At 50.6% G+C, this 15,088-nt stretch overlaps 1 protein-coding gene across 1 annotated transcript; it reads left to right on the top strand.

Moving 5' to 3' along the window:
- Positions 1-1,148: 1,148 nt before the first annotated feature.
- Positions 1,149-13,308, top strand: UBE2V1 (ubiquitin conjugating enzyme E2 V1). The gene is made up of 4 exons (XM_064729738.1): positions 1,149-1,223; positions 9,063-9,211; positions 11,086-11,211; positions 11,501-13,308. Exons 1-4 carry the CDS (start codon positions 1,202-1,204, stop codon positions 11,645-11,647), a joined length of 444 nt encoding a protein of 147 aa, XP_064585808.1. The 5' UTR covers positions 1,149-1,201; the 3' UTR covers positions 11,648-13,308.
- Positions 13,309-15,088: the final 1,780 nt, after the last annotated feature.

Below are 15,088 nucleotides of genomic sequence, written 5' to 3'. Positions count from 1 at the left end.
GGATGGATGGCCTGCATTTTATAATGCATTTAAATGCTTTTAAAAGCTCTGATTTCAGTATCACCTCCACGGAGAGCTCTTGTCAGGCTCCTGCTCTCAGAAGGACTCTCAGGCCTCCAGCTTTTGCCAGGGCTGCAGTTGCCCTCCTTGAGTGGATCTTGTGGTCAGGAGGGCCTTGGAGGAGCATCCCAGGAGCAGGGGTGATTCCCTGCACGCATCCCAGGAGCAGGGGTGATTCCCTGCACACATCCCAGGAGCAGGGGTGATTCCCTGCACACATCCCAGGAGCAGGGGTGATTCCCTGCACACATCCCAGGAGCAGGGGTGATCCCTCACATGCAGCGTGGCCCTGCAGAAGCCTCTCAGGCAGAGCAGTCTGGGGACACTGAGCTGTAGTAAACCGAGGAGAATTACTGCAGGGTGCGGCCTGTCCCTGCGGTCCTCCTGGCTCAGCAGTGTGGCAGCTGGAGGGGAGTGCTGGTTGGCAGCTGTGCAATGGGTGCTCACCATGCACCCCAAGCAGCCCCATGCTGCAGGGGCAATGGGCGCTGCAGTGCTGCCCAGGCCGGGCTCTCGGGCCCTCTGGCTGCTTCTCCTGCTGCCATTCCTTTCCCTTCCTTCCCTTCCTGCTGCCTTGGCCGGGCCGTGCCCGGGTAAATAAACGCAGCGTTGCTGTTCTACAGCAGCTTCCAGGAACAATCGATGGCCCCGTCCCTGCTCGAGGCTGAGGCTGGGAAGGGCTCGCTGCACAGCGGGGCTGGAGCTGCCGTGGGTCTCCAGAACGATTTGCTTCGTGATTATTCCGGCTGTTCTCAGGGGCTCTTTTGGGGCTCGGTTTTCTGAGCGTGTGGTGCAAAGCGAAGTGAAGCAGAACTCATTTCCTTCCCGTTTCTTTTAACTTTTTTTCCGTATCGTGCCGGAAGGGAGCGGGCTGGGGGGAGCTGGGCTGGAATGTAAGGGGGGGTGTGGCACGCCCGCCATGGCGCTGGTGTCCCGGTGTCCCGGAGCCCCGGGGCTGCACCGAGCGGCGATGACGCCCGCCCGCGCCGCGGAGCCACGGGAGCGCCGCCCGTGCACCACGGAGCTCTGCGCGGGCCCGCCCCGCCGCGAGCTCCCTTAGCGCGCCCGCCCGCGCCCGTGGCCGCAGTTCCCGCGTTGCGGTGACGTCAGGCGGGGGCGGGGCCGGCGGCGGCGGCGCAAGATGGCGGCGACCACGGGCGCGGGTGAGCGGGGCCGGGCCGGGCCGGGCGGCGGGGCCGCGCCGGGGCCGCCTCGTCCCGGGGCACCCGCGGGGCCGCGGCCGGGGACGGCGGGACGGGAGGCGCCCGGCGGAGGGGCGGCCACGGCCGGGGGGAGGGGGCGGCGGCGCGGCCCGAGCGGGGCCCGGTGGGGCGGGGGTGGAGCCGGAGCCGTCTCCGCTCCCGTCCGCGGGTCCCGGCGGGCCCGTCCGCGCCTTCCCGGGGCTGCCGAGGGCCCGCGGTGGGAGCGGCCTCGGTGCGGCTCCGGAGGTAGCGGGGGCCCTGCCGGACTCGTGTCCCGGCGCGCCGGAACCGGGCCGGGCGGGCCGCAGCCCGTGGCGGGGCCGGGCCCGGAGCCCCGGCCGCCGTTCGGGCTCTTGCCCTGCCCTGCTCCTCTCCCGGCCCGGTCCGTGTGGCCAGGGCGGGCCGGGGCTCTCCTGCCCGCGGTCCCCAGGCTGTGGCCGCGTTCCGTGGCTGAAATCGGTGCTTTAGGAGCCCTTTTGGCCGCTGGCCTGTGTGTGCTCCGCGGGAAGCGTGCAGCTCCCGTGCCGCGGCAGGACGCGTGGGCTCCAGAAGCACTGAATTGTCTGTTCCTTCAAACCTGCTCCACGCCAGCTTTGAGTACTCACACACACTCTCCCTTTGCATTTATCGTTACATATTAAACAAAAATACTGCCACTAGATTTGGAGTGAGGGTTTTTTCTGTTGACATCCTCTAATGAACTTCAGCAGTTCTAGTAAAAGAGTCACTTCTGTTGAGGCAGTTTCATTTTCCTGTTTTCCCAGTCCATGGAGGGTTTCACATGTGCCCCTGTAGTGCTTGTTTCAAATTGCACCCTCCAAAGTTGGACTGTGCTCACCAGAATGTGGCTGGTGGGGATACAATAGCAATATTTTGGACTTCTTTTTATACAGATAGTTCTCTGTCAATGACCGCTCATTGGATTTTAAGGATAACCATCACAAGGCACATAATTCATATTAATCAATTAATAAAAACTCGATGAAGTGCAGTGGTTGCTGTCCTGTGAGCTGGGTTGCAGGTCTGTGTTTGAACGTGTGAGGTCTTGAGTAAAGACACAGGAGCTGTAGCTTGGCGGAAGGGACCCCTCTTCCCCTGTTAGGTCACGTTCTCCTGCCTGCCCTGCATTCTCCATGATCCTTTCAAGACTTTGCACTTTGTGTTTGGCTGGAAGAACCAGGCAAATGCTTTCCTTTCCAAGCCGGGGCAGCTCTGTGAGAGAGCTGTTAGGTGCTCATGGAGGGGCAGGTGTGGGACGGGGCTGGGCTGCAGGGCCAGCCTTTGGGACAGGCTGCGGTCAGCCAGCACCTGCTGGCCACCTTGTGCCTGCTGCATTGTTCCCTGTCCCCTGGGGGTGTGACAGGGTTTGTTCCCAGCTGTCTCGTGTCCCCCGTGCTGGCAGCAGGGCCGCAGTGTGGGCACACAGCTGCTCTGGGTGACTTACAGAGCCGTGCTGCAGGAGCACTGCATGTCTGCAGCAAACCCTGCTCTGTCTGGAGCTCAGGGGCTGCTCTCAGAGCACTCTGCAGTGCTGGGCGAAGAACAGACAGACAGACAGCCTCCCGTGCTGGTGGCAAGGGCAGCCCGGGAGCTGGCAGTGGCACTGCAGTGCAGCTCTGTGGGTCCCTGCAGGCCAGGCATGGCCTGGCACAGCCTGGGGGCTGCAGGTGAGCCCTCCCTGGGGGCTTGGGAACGTGCCTCAGGCCTGCCCGCACTCATCTGGGAAGAACAGAGTGCTACAACTGGATTTGTGCAGTCTTAATGTGTTTGTATTTGTCTGTAAAGCACTGGCATATTTGTGATATCTTGAGTTTGTGGTGATTTAGCAACAGAGCCTAAACACATATTGAAGATGAAAAATGCTTATCTGTCTTCAAAAGCAGCTACTGACCCACAGGAAGAAGTGGTAACAAATGTCCCTGTAACCTAAAAAAGTCATAGGGCTGGTCCTGGCAATTAGACAGGTAGATAGATTAGATATTTGTATCTATTTAGCAGGTAGAAGTTATTAACAGGGGGAAAAGCCCAACCCTCAGCCTGGAAGGATGTTAGGGTGTGGGGTCCATCTGTACCACTGACAGAGAGGAATCCTGTGCTGCTGATGGTGTGGGTTTCCCACACACCCCATTACATATGAATAAAGAGTTGGCTTTAATGGCTTTAAATGGCTTTAATGAGGGTGTTTATAGGAGGCTCCACTCTGTGTGTCCATCCCACAGACTGAGGTGTCCTGCAGGAATGCCCAGCTGCCAGAGGTGATCCAGCAGGAATCCAGGGGTTCCTCAGGGGCTCTGCACTGGCTGGGCTGCACTTACACCACGGTGCTGAACTGCAGGTTTGGGTTTTACAGTGAGTCAAACCCAGCTGTGCTTCTGGGGGATGGTGTTTCTGTAGCTTTCACCCTGGGAAGGGTTTAATGACCTCACTTAACCCACTTTCACAGTTCAGTGTAGTGGGTCTGTTGCAGGGCTGTGTTTACCAACAGCCTGGGAGTGCTGAGGAGTAAAATGGTCTGCCCAGATCTAAGTTTTTCCAGGTCTGAGGAGGGTGGAGAACTGCACAAAAACCAGTCCTTGGGTGTATGGCTGTGGCAGTGCTGGTACGTGGGGCTTAATGCTCCTAACAGGGGAGAGCAGACAGTGGGGTTAGTGCAGTGCATTGAAAGTGTCTGTAAGTCTGAAACATTGGGGTTAGTGCAGGGCATTAAAAGTGTCTGTTTGTAAGCCTGAAACATCCCTGTGTGCTCCAAGGGATGAGTGAGAGGGGCAGTGGCAGTGTTGCACAGTACAGGTGTACCTGCCCTGCAGGTGCCCCTCGGTGGCTCCTTGGAGTGACAGCAGTCATCCTCATCTCAGAGGAAGCATTGCCAGCACCAGGGGCTCTTTAGAACTCTTAAGTGAAAGGCTCCAGGGTAGGGGAAAAGTAACTGAAGAGAAAATATCTTGGTACCTGTCTGCATCATCAGAGTGGAAATTGTGACTGTAAAGACAGTGCAAGAAACCCAAAGTTCCTGTCTCCTGAAAGCTTTTGTGACAATTGCTGAAAGCCTTTTGTTTGGTTTTAAGTATTCCATCGCTTCAGAAACTGTATATACCGTTGTGACAAGGAATGGCTTGTGTATTTTTTACTGTCCCAGTGCTGCCAGGATTAGCTGTCCAATTCATTATCTGCAGTCAATGCAAAGACATGAAACACAGGCTGGAAAGGATGTAATTAAGGCTGAGTATCAAATACACAGAAACAAGCAACAGAAAGCATTTTAATATATTGAGCAACAGAGGTGTTTAAAGCTGTTGGATTTCAGCTCACTCGAGTTACAGTAAATCAGGAACTAGTATAGAAAGCAGAGTTTAAATTGTCCAGAAAGGCCAGATTGATAAGTTGCTTGTTACAATGAAGATGTGGAAAAACCTTCAGTAAAAGACAGTTCCTCTCCTCAGAGCCCCATTTTCTGGGTGCTTTGCTGAGGTGTGCTGTGCCCCTGCCTGTGCTTTAGTCCTGAAGGGAAATGCTTGTAATTTGATCTCACTTTAGGAAGGAGAGAGACAGGTTGTTGAAGTTTCTGAGGTGTGCTTTTTGTTCTGCTGCCACTGCTCAGAAGGATTGGAGGAGAGGATCTCCCCCAGGCACATGGGCTGCCTGCTTTCACAGTGCTGTCCTCAGCCTCACAGGGTGTCCGGATGGGAAATGGCTTTGGCTATGTAACTGAGCAAAATGGAGATGGAAAAGTGAGTAAGAGGAGAAAAAAATCTCGGCCTGATAAGATCACTCTTAAACTTGTTGCAAGACACATTCAGTTGTGTATCTGTATCTTTAGTAGCGCTGCATGAAAAGGTAAATCTGAGAGTGCTTTAAGATCTTTAGAAGTCCAAGCTGGCATTGCCCTGTCATTCAGGGTAATTCTGTTTTTCCTTTAGTGGGACTCTGACCACGTCACCCAGTCAGTACAGTTACGATTTAGCTTTCACTGGTTTGTTGTAGTGATTAATGGTGGGTATCTCCTTTTGCTCTGAAGTAGGTTTTCAGTTCCATTTCTGGGAGTATTTCTGTGAGGTTAGGCAAGCTCCAAGTGAAGCAGTTACTGAGATATTACTGTATTTATGTTTCAAATGAAGCTGCTGTTTGAGAGTCATCTTGAACTGTAGTGAAGGCTAAATTACAATGCATAGCTGAAAGTACTTTAGACAAGCTGATTACTTTTTAATTGCCTCTCACTTTATTTAGGCTTTCTTGTGTTAACTGAAGAGCTCTTAGAAAACCAGGCTGGTTTGGTTAGTGCCAAGGAAGTCTCCATTGCTACACTGAGAGGGTTGTGCAAGGTATTTATTGGGAGGTGGGAGGAGGAACCCCCAGAGACTCCTGGTGCTGTCAGGGGGCACAGGACATCTGACTGCAGCTGCCATGCTTCAGCATGGACATTACTGGCAAATACTGTGTGTGCCTGGGACGGATCTGGCCACTTCTAGGAATCTTGGTGGGCAGCAAGCACGATGGTGATGTGTTTGTGTATGATCACAAGTGATAAAGTTCCTGTGAGGTTTGGGTCCCAGCAGGATGTGGTGGCAGACCATGAGTGCTCCAGGCCCCTGCAAATGAGGAGGAGATGGGGTTGCCTTAATGGCCTGGTGCCTCTTTCCAGGCTGACCAGAAGGGTGAATCTGGTCTTTATTCTGCCTTGCTTAAGGGAAGTTTATTTATATAAAGCATTTATGGTCATATAGGCATAATATTTTATATTAATATGTGTGATTCTCTTTCTGTTGAATGAACTTCCTGAGAATGTGTCAGGGAGGGAGCTGAATTGTACCTTCTGTGGTAGCTGAGGTGATGGTCCTTCATGTTACACCCTGAGCTTTAGAATAGGGGTAACACATGCTAAAAAGCAGCAATGCTGTGTGACAAGGTAATTTCTTGTAAAATCACCAGTTATCTGCCATGACCATTTTATTTTCCGTGCAGTGCATAAAGCTCCAGTGTGTGTCCTTGCCACGACGGCCCTGCAGAGCTCCTGGAGCAGCTCCTGTGAGTGGGCACTCGCTGCTGAGCCATTTCCGTGTGCCAGCAGTCCTGCTCACTGGGACTCGCCAGCTCTCCGGAGACCTCTCACTTCCACAGAATCTGAAATCCTCTGTGACTCTTTTATGGCTCTGATTCATGCTGCATTCATGCTGAATCAGAGCAGCTGGATCTGGGGAGAGCTCAGCAATTAAGTTGCCTTCTCTTCCCGTAAGGTTGTAAAGCCAAGCCCAGCTCTGGGTAGCAATGTGAGAACTAAGGCTGCCTTTCAGTCCTGCTTGTGGCTGCTCACATATGTACGTGGTGATGTCATTTTTAATTACACGCTCACTTAAAGATTCCTGCCTGGCTCAGTGAGCAGGGTGTGATGCTCAGAGGGATCACTCAGAGTTGATGCTCAGAGGAAGGGTGGATGGGCAATACTTTTTGCTTTCTTCTTTGCTGTGTGGCCTGTGTCTGCCCTAAAGCTGATTGCTCCTGGGTTATTTAGCTTGGTCTCAGTAAATACCTGTCAATTGTCTTTGCACCACTGATAACCATGAAGTGATATGATTAAGGAGCGAGGCACAGACTGAGATGATGCCTGTTAAGTATTGTGATGTTGTGGTGTGGAAGTGAGAGCGTTCTTTGGCATCCATGTGACTCCAGATGAGTCTTCCCCTGGCTCCAGCTGATGGCTGCTGTGGCTGGGGTTCTGATAACAGCCACAGGCTTTCCTCTGTGGCACCCCCTGCCCTGGGGAAGAGCTGCTGGGCCCCTCCAGAATGACCTGCTGTTTGCCCCTCTCCCCTGGCCCTCTTTCCCCAGGGCACCAGCACGCAGGGCTGCAGCCCAGACAGCAGCCTAGCTGTGAGTCATTCCCCATCAGCAGCTCTCCCTGCATCCACTGCAGCAAAAATCGGGAAATAGGTGAGCTGTGTGCAGGCAGAGGTTGCACCTTGTCCTTCAGCTCGTGCTCCGTGGCTCGTGTCCCCCAGCTCTTATCCGAGGTGTGGGAGCTGGGCTGCTCTGCCTCCCCAAAGCACAGCACAGAGGGCGTTGGGATACAATTACAAACGGGTGGCTCTGTGTCATGGCTCAGGTGTGACTGGCAGACTTGAGCCCTTGTGTCTGGGGCACACAGGATACACACTGCACAACTTAAACGTTTTGTGGGAGAGTAAATGTGGAGTTAGTCGTGCAGGGGATGTGGCAGTGGTGCCCAGGAGGTCCCGTTGCCACCCAGGGTCTGGGGCTCGGGCAGTCTCATGGCAATGGCTTTAGTGGCCCCAGCTGACTCATTTCCTTTCACAGCCAGGAGTTGTGCTGCTCAGCAGCCATGGAAACAGCAGGGTCTGGCTGGGAGGGGATTTGGCAGGGAGCTGTGCTCAGCAGCCCCCGGGTGCGAGGTCTGGTTCTGGCAGCGCAGGGCTGGTGTCTGCTGGATGAGTTCTGTGCTGCTGCTGCAGCTGGGACCGAGCCCTGCTGCCCGGGATGTTCTTGGATGTGAGCACCTTAGATGGGTATCCACTTCCTTTAGTTACTTGCTGCTTTGGTTTCTTTGATGCATGCTTTGTAGGGAATGAAATTTGGACACCTCTGATTATGCAGCAAAATCATCTCTGCCACTACATTTCCTTAGATCATTAATATATTTAAAGGAGAGTTTAAAACTACCAGATCCTCTGTATTCAGTGCATGGGCAAGGAGTGCTCCATGGGCCGCAGGTGGATCTCTGCTTCCCCAGGGGCATCTCTGCCCATCCTTCCCTGGCCTTGCTGAGTGCACAGCTGTTCTCCGGCACAGTCTCACTCTCTCTCCAGCTGCTCCTGTGCAGTAACTTTGTCCCTTCCCAAGCACTGTATCGCAGCAGTGCTGATGTCCTGGGCCTTGGCCAGCAGTGGATCCGTCCTGGAGCTGCCCAGGGTTGGCTCCAGCACAAGGGGGGAGCTTCCAGCAGCTTCTGCCAGGAGGCAGCCCTGGAGCCCCCCGCCACCCACAGCAGGGCACAGACCCCAGCTGAGGAGCAGCAGTGGCTCAAGTGCAGTTCCCCGTGGTGCCTGGGGTGCAGATACCTTGAAGAGCAGTGACACCCACTGTGGCCTCAGTTCAGAGTCCTCCTTCACCACGGGCTTGGTGTGTGACCTTGGCTGTGCCACCAAAGCTCTCTGGGCCATTGTTTTCCATTCATGTAATGGGGAGAAGGAAACCTCCCTGGTTTGCTGTCTGCTTTGAGGAGAAATGTGCCAGCAATTACAAAGTGCTGAAATTCCTTGGTGGTGCAGGTCACAAGTACAAAGGATGCTATTGCTGCTGACAAAGCCCACTTCAATTAACTTCAGATTAACCTACTAATGTTATGAAAGAGTTTTATTTGCTTTGAAAGGTATTTTTAAAGCTCTGAGTGAGTCAACTGCTGTCAAGCCTCTCATGGTGTCATTTTGTAGAAACTTCTAAATTTTTATACTATAAATCATAGAGACAAGTGCTAATTAGAGCTCCACAATACTGCGTCTACCTTTGAGGGAACAGAGATTTCCTTTCATTTTACTGCCTGTTGTAACATGTGGCCTGTCAGCCTTCTGGAATGTTTATTTGGGGATACCTTGATTCTGCTTGTAAAATCCAAGCTAAATATGGGAATAGCTTTTTTGTAACGTTGAAATATTGTCATTCACAAAGTGGTATTTGCATGGTTTTGCCAAAAATGTGATCTGTAGAATGATCAAAAGTATCAGTGAAATTACTCCAGCTTTTTTTCTTTACAAGATTTCTCAACTGAAAGTATTTTTCTGATTGTTTCAGGAGTAAAAGTTCCTCGTAATTTTCGTCTTTTGGAAGAACTTGAAGAAGGTCAGAAGGGAGTAGGGGATGGAACAGTTAGCTGGGGCCTTGAAGATGATGAAGATATGACACTTACGAGATGGACAGGAATGATTATTGGGCCTCCAAGAGTAAGTATCCACTTAAATACTAAAATAGTACTGTTACATTTTTTCCCCTTCTCCTAACTTCACTACTGAAGTCAACAATAAACAAAAGGCAAATGAGTGAAAAAACACTTTAGGAAGTGATTTATGTTGAAGTTCTTTATAATAATGGGTTTCATGTGTCTATATGGTTTTTTGCTTATAATTTGAAACATTTTGGTGCCTTTCTCTGGTTAGTTCTGTTACTTGTCTGCTTTATATTTGCAGATTCAGTAAGTCATAACTTTCAAGATCCCAGAATTCTAACATGCTGAAGCCTTGAATCCAGCAAGGTTCAGAACCCCTCAGCCAGTGAGGTTCCAAAGGGAGCTGCTGCAGGTGCCAGGGGATGCTCTGTGCTGGTTTTTCTGCTGCTCCTGTTCAGTTTGTGGGGTGCTGTTTATTGCAGCAGCACTGACAGCTCTTGTAGAATTTCAGCTGACTGAGGAAACTCAAATTTTAGTGTTTTCAGTCTCTTCTCTGAATGTCCTCTCCCAAAGCAGCATCTAATCATGCAGCTGGTCTTTGTTTGAGTGTTGTTGTATTCCCAGCCCCACTGAACTGTGGGTTTACACTCTAGTAGTGACCTTGAGGACTTCATTGTGTGCCTGTGTTCTAAAACCAGAACTTGTCTGTTGTCTCCAGTTTCACTGTTGTTTCCTTAATATCCTTTGATGGAGTGCAGGTAGCCAATTCTCCTTCCTGCAATGGCAGATGTCTTCTACAGCTGGCCTCAGTATCATTTCTCAGTAATTCCAGGGGTCATTATATGAAAATCTTCACAGACCTTTAATCATGTTCCTGCTCTCTGTTCCCATTCTGTCAGTTGCCTCTTCTGACACACAGAGAGGTTATACAAGAACATGTATTATGAAGGCATTATACATGCAGTGTTTTCTGTCTCACCCAGAAGTGTTGTTTACTGTTGTCTGCCTTTGCTAATCTCTCCCCAGTCACGAGCATTTCATTTGTTTATGATGTACCCAAATTGTTTTCTAGAACAGCATTTGATTTTAGAACATTAGGAAAGTGCTAATGAGCCTGCATTAAGGCTGTGAAGAAAGCTCACTGTGTGCTTAGGGTTTATGGAAAATTTAAACAACCTTGAAATCTAATTTAGAAAATTAAATAGGAATTGAAATGTGCAAACAGGAGCGTGCAGCCTTGCCAGCAGTGATGGAAGTTTGCAGGTCTTGTCGTGCTGCAAACCAAGGGCCATCACAGCAGAGGAGTCAGCTCTGCCTCTCCTGTTTTCCTGACACACTTAGGAATACAGATCTTCTTGCCAGATATGTTGGGACTTCTTTTGAGCTTCCTGCTTAAAGGCAGCAGATTGTATTGGGAGAGATCCTGGGGACTTGCAGCCATTCTTGTTTGCTGTCGTCCTTTTAACACTGCTCAGATATTTTGGTTCTTGGTAGGATGTGGGAACACTGGCTGGGACAAAAGCGAAGTCCTGTTTCCCTCTGGGTGGAAAGCAGTAGCAGATGGGAGGATGTTGTGCTGGATTGCAGTGGGAAATGGAGCAGCTGTGCAGAGCTGAGTTGCTGAGTGCTGCTGGCCCGAGCTGCCCTGCAGGGTGTAGGGATGTCCCACACATCAAGGGCAGGAGTCACCTTGCTGGCAGGGGCACTGGCAGAGCTGCACCCGCACCTGCCCCACGCACCCAGACCAGCAGAACTGTTACCTGCAGGAACATTTGATACTCTGAGAAATGAGCTCCAAACAGGGAGCCAGCACAGTATCCTCATGGCTGCCCGCACTTTGGTAGCTCCCATGTTCCTAAAGTTGCCACTGCTTTGACCAAATGCTTATTGAACTGCCTGATGTAATTGTTTGCCCCTTTCTTTTCCCCTCAGACAATTTATGAAAACAGAATATACAGCCTTAAAATAGAATGTGGGCCTAAGTATCCAGAAGCACCTCCATTTGTAAGATTTGTAACAAAAATTAATATGAATGGAGTAAATAGTTCTAATGGAGTGGTAAGTTTTTCGCTTTTATTCATTTTAATGTTGGGTTTTTGTGCAGTTCCAAAGCTTTGCTTATACTTGTGGCTTGCCTAGCTCCTCATTGCTTGTGATGCCCTTTGTTGGAGAAGGAAAGGGGGTAGAAGGGAAGCGGACAAGTGGAGATTTATTATGCTTTTAGGAAGACACTTGCTTTTGATTTTTCCCACTCAGATTTCATGTGGGACCTTCAGTTGGGGGTGGGGGGAGTTACGTGTAACCAGTGCACCAATTCTGACAGGAATGGTCTTTTTGTCTGTTTTAGGTGGACCCCAGAGCCATATCAGTCCTAGCAAAATGGCAGAATTCTTATAGTATCAAAGTTGTTCTGCAAGAGCTTCGGCGTCTAATGATGTCTAAAGAAAATATGAAACTTCCTCAGCCACCTGAAGGACAATGTTACAGCAATTAATTAAAAAAAAAAAAACCAACATGCCCCCCCTTATTCAATTTAAGCTGTCTTCATTTTCCACAGTAGTAAATTTTCTAGATGCATCTTGTAGACCTCAAAATACTGGAAAGGAAGTTCCCATTCAAAGGAAGTTTTTCTTGAGATACTGTAAATGATACTAATTTTTTTTTTTTTCATTTGAAATATAAGTTGTGCTATAACAAATAATCCTGTCGTGTAACCACTGTCCACATAGCTGAACTTCTGGTATCAGGAAAAGTCTATTTAAATTTATTACTGTCAAGACCAGTGTGGCACATCCAACTTAACTGTGAAAGGATCCATCCCACAATCACCTTGCTGTGTGTCTGGCCTGGGTTATTTTTTTCTTTCTCTGTCTTTTGCAATAGAGTCGAAGCTCAGGGCTATTTATTAGAGTAGACACAAAGGTTTTTGCTTCCAGTACTACACTGGGCTGTATGGACTACTACTGGGGATGTGTGCTAACCTCAGTCATCCCTCCCTTTGTGCTCGCTCTAGTAAAGGCTGAATGTGACTGTGGTCGTTTTTGGGTTTTTATTGTTTTTTTTTAAATGCCCTGATAATCTGGGCCAAGCTTTCCTTCTTTCCTTTGGCCAAGGCATAGATTGTATTTCTCTTCCTGGTCTCCCTCACCAGTGATGTGAGCTTTGGGTGAGGGATTCAGGGTTCTTTTTATCTCTTCCCTCTTCCCCTCTTTTTAGTGGGGATGCTGCTTTCTTTTTGCCCCTTTTGGTGACTCTTCTCGCCCCTGGCCCAGGGGTGAGCCTCGGGGCAATAACTTGACCTGTTCCCTCCTGCTTTTCGTTTTGGTTTTGCAACAAATTTAGTCTTCACCAGCCTGGGAAACAAGAGTATCTGTTCTGCTGGCAAGCGTGGGTTTTCCCTTCCCTCCAGCACTGCTGCCACACCGCCAAGCTGGCCACGGCCGTGCTCTTAGATAGGCTTTGACGTGGGGAAAAGAGCAGTAATTTACCAGGATTGCCCAAACTTCTGCTGCCAAACCTCAGTGGGGGACACTGCACCCAGAGGTTCTGAACATGCTCCAGGTACCCTCGAATCACTGTGCTTTGGTGCTTTGGATTGACCCGAGAATGTCAATTAACAAAACGTTGCACTTGCGTTTGCCCCTCCTAAAGATGTAACAACCACAGACAAATCAAATCCGGGTGGTAGATTTCATTAGGGCTCTGTAAGTCTTAGAAATCTCTTCAGTGAAGGTTTTGGGGAAGCGGTGGCACAGCAGATTAAGGACCTTGATTGGCTTTGCATCCTGGCAAATCACTGCCTTTTCTGGTTTACTCTTCCGGACCACTAACTGCTGCAATGTGGATGCAAGCTTACAGGAAACCAACCTAGTGTGTCCTAAGTTTTATGAAAAATTCAGTGTTTGTGTAAAAAAAAAATAAAAGAAAAAATAAGGAAAAAAGAAAAGAGTAAAAATAAACACATTTTAAAGCAGCAGCTGTCAAGTCAATGAACAATTGATGTTTCCATTAACTTCTGAGGAAAATATTAGTTGTAAGGATTTAACATCCTCTGTACTGAAAGTTTAACATAACAGTATTCCATAAGCAGCCTTTTTATTGTATCAGACCATTGCCTGATTTTAATATAATAAAAAGTGTGCATTAATATTAGAAGGCTTTAATTGTATTTATGTTTAAAATTTTGATCCCTTATGGAATTCTTGATTTGTTGGAAGTACCTTCCTGCAGATCAGGTTTAGCTGACAGACTGTAAACTGGCGGTGAAAGGCAATTGTCTCTATCCAGCTGCTGCTGCTGCTGTGCCAAGGAGCATCTGTAGTTTCGGTGTAAGCCTCAGGCTGCCCCTCGGGCCCTTGGTAGCATCAGGCGAGGCCCAGGGGCTGCCAGGGGCTCCGAGGAGATGGAATCCCTCTGCAGCTGCACGGTACACTGCCTGTCAAGGTCAAGGGGTATTTCACAACCTGACATTCCCAGTGTTTTCCTCAGATAGTGAAGAGTGTCTGCCTGCAACATGCCCTGCAACAAGCTGAGCTTCCCTCCCAGTCTGGGTGAAAACAGGGCTGTGGAATGTTGGCCTTTTCCCAGTGTGAAGTGTCTGGAGATTGCTGGAAGGTCCTGGTGCATTCACGCACAAGGTTCTTCCTGGGCTGGGGATGGAACAGGGAAGGGCCTTGAGATGCTCTGTGACACTGGCTGCTGGTGTCTGGGCTGGAATGAGCACTGCTGGCTCCTGGGGTGTCTGGAGACAATGGGACCAATACTGTGCGTGTGTTTATTTCAAATAGCTTGGTGTCACAGGTGGTAAATGGGCATTGAACAACGTGATCATTACAGTGGGCTGCTTGATTGTCTCTTTTTCAGAGTGCCCATGCCCTCCTTGCGAGGTTGTGGTTGGTGCATGTTTGGGACCTCCCTGAACCTTCTTACTTCAAGTAATGGTTTTAAAGCCGTGAAATCGTCGTGTTTGCTTTGCAAGCTGTACAGGTGAGAGCGTCCCACCCTGGCTGGGAGCTGGGAGCTGGGCTGGCAGGAGCTCACAGCCTCAGCCAAAGCTGGATGCTGCTTTAAAGAAAAGGGTTCACTGTGGCTGTTCTCCCCCAGGAGTTGCACTCTCTGGACACCTCAGAGCTCCGTTGCTGTGCCCACAACCAAGCAGGGCAGCGTGGAATAAAATCTGCTTGGGAGTCAGCTGCCATTGGAGCTGCATGGTGGCTCTGTCAGTGTGTGTCACCTGTGAGGGGAAGGGACCGTTCACCCCAGGCTGCTGCTTGTTGGGGCTTCAGAATGAGGTGTGGGAACAAAGCCTGTCACACCTGGGCTTGCCCAAACTCTGGCAGCGCCCAGCAAGGTGCTCAGGTGATCCTGCCAGCCCTCAGTCTGTGTCCCAACCCACTGCCTCTTCAGGGACACCCGTGAAGAAACAATCCATAAAATGAGGGGATTGGCCATGAAACAAACGTGCTTGGAGCAGGTGCTGCTGGAGGGGCTGAGCAGTGCTTGGAGGAGGCTGCTCTGAGCCGGACCCACCTGCCCTGTGCCCGCTGTGCAGAGGGTCCCTGTGCCCACAGAGGGTCCCTGAGCCAGCTGTGTGCCCTTACAGTGTCCCTGGTGCTGTCCCATCCGCTCTGTGCTGCCCTGTGCCCGCACAGCCCCCGCAGCGCTCTCGGGCCGGGCAGAGCAGGACGGCAGAGGGAGCCCCAGGGCTGCCCAAGGCTTTCGGCGCTGCTGCTGCTGCTGCTCGGGTTACGGGCACGGCCTCTTGTGAGAACCGCTTCTGTTTGTCCAGAACCGCTTCTGTTTGTCCAGAACCGCTTCTGTTTGTCCAGAACCGCTTCTGTTTGTCCAGAACCGCTTCTGTTTGTCCAGAACCCCTTCTGTTTGTCCAGAACCGCTTCTGTTTGTCCAAACCGCTTCAGTTCGAGACGCCTGTGTG

This window comes from Zonotrichia leucophrys, chromosome 20 (assembly GCF_028769735.1).
Source record: "Zonotrichia leucophrys gambelii isolate GWCS_2022_RI chromosome 20, RI_Zleu_2.0, whole genome shotgun sequence".
Taxonomy (NCBI): domain Eukaryota; kingdom Metazoa; phylum Chordata; class Aves; order Passeriformes; family Passerellidae; genus Zonotrichia; species Zonotrichia leucophrys.
This window is presented reverse-complemented; position numbering and strand designations above follow the sequence as displayed.

Bases quoted from the DNA above. Each gene is read 5' to 3' on its own strand.
- UBE2V1 (XM_064729738.1), top strand. From the start codon at position 1,202: ATGGCGGCGACCACGGGCGCGG. The intron at 1,224-9,062 runs GTGAGCGGGGCC...TGATTGTTTCAG, and splicing joins GGCGGCGACCACGGGCGCGG to GAGTAAAAGTTCCTCGTAAT. The intron at 9,212-11,085 runs GTAAGTATCCAC...TTTTCCCCTCAG, and splicing joins TGATTATTGGGCCTCCAAGA to ACAATTTATGAAAACAGAAT.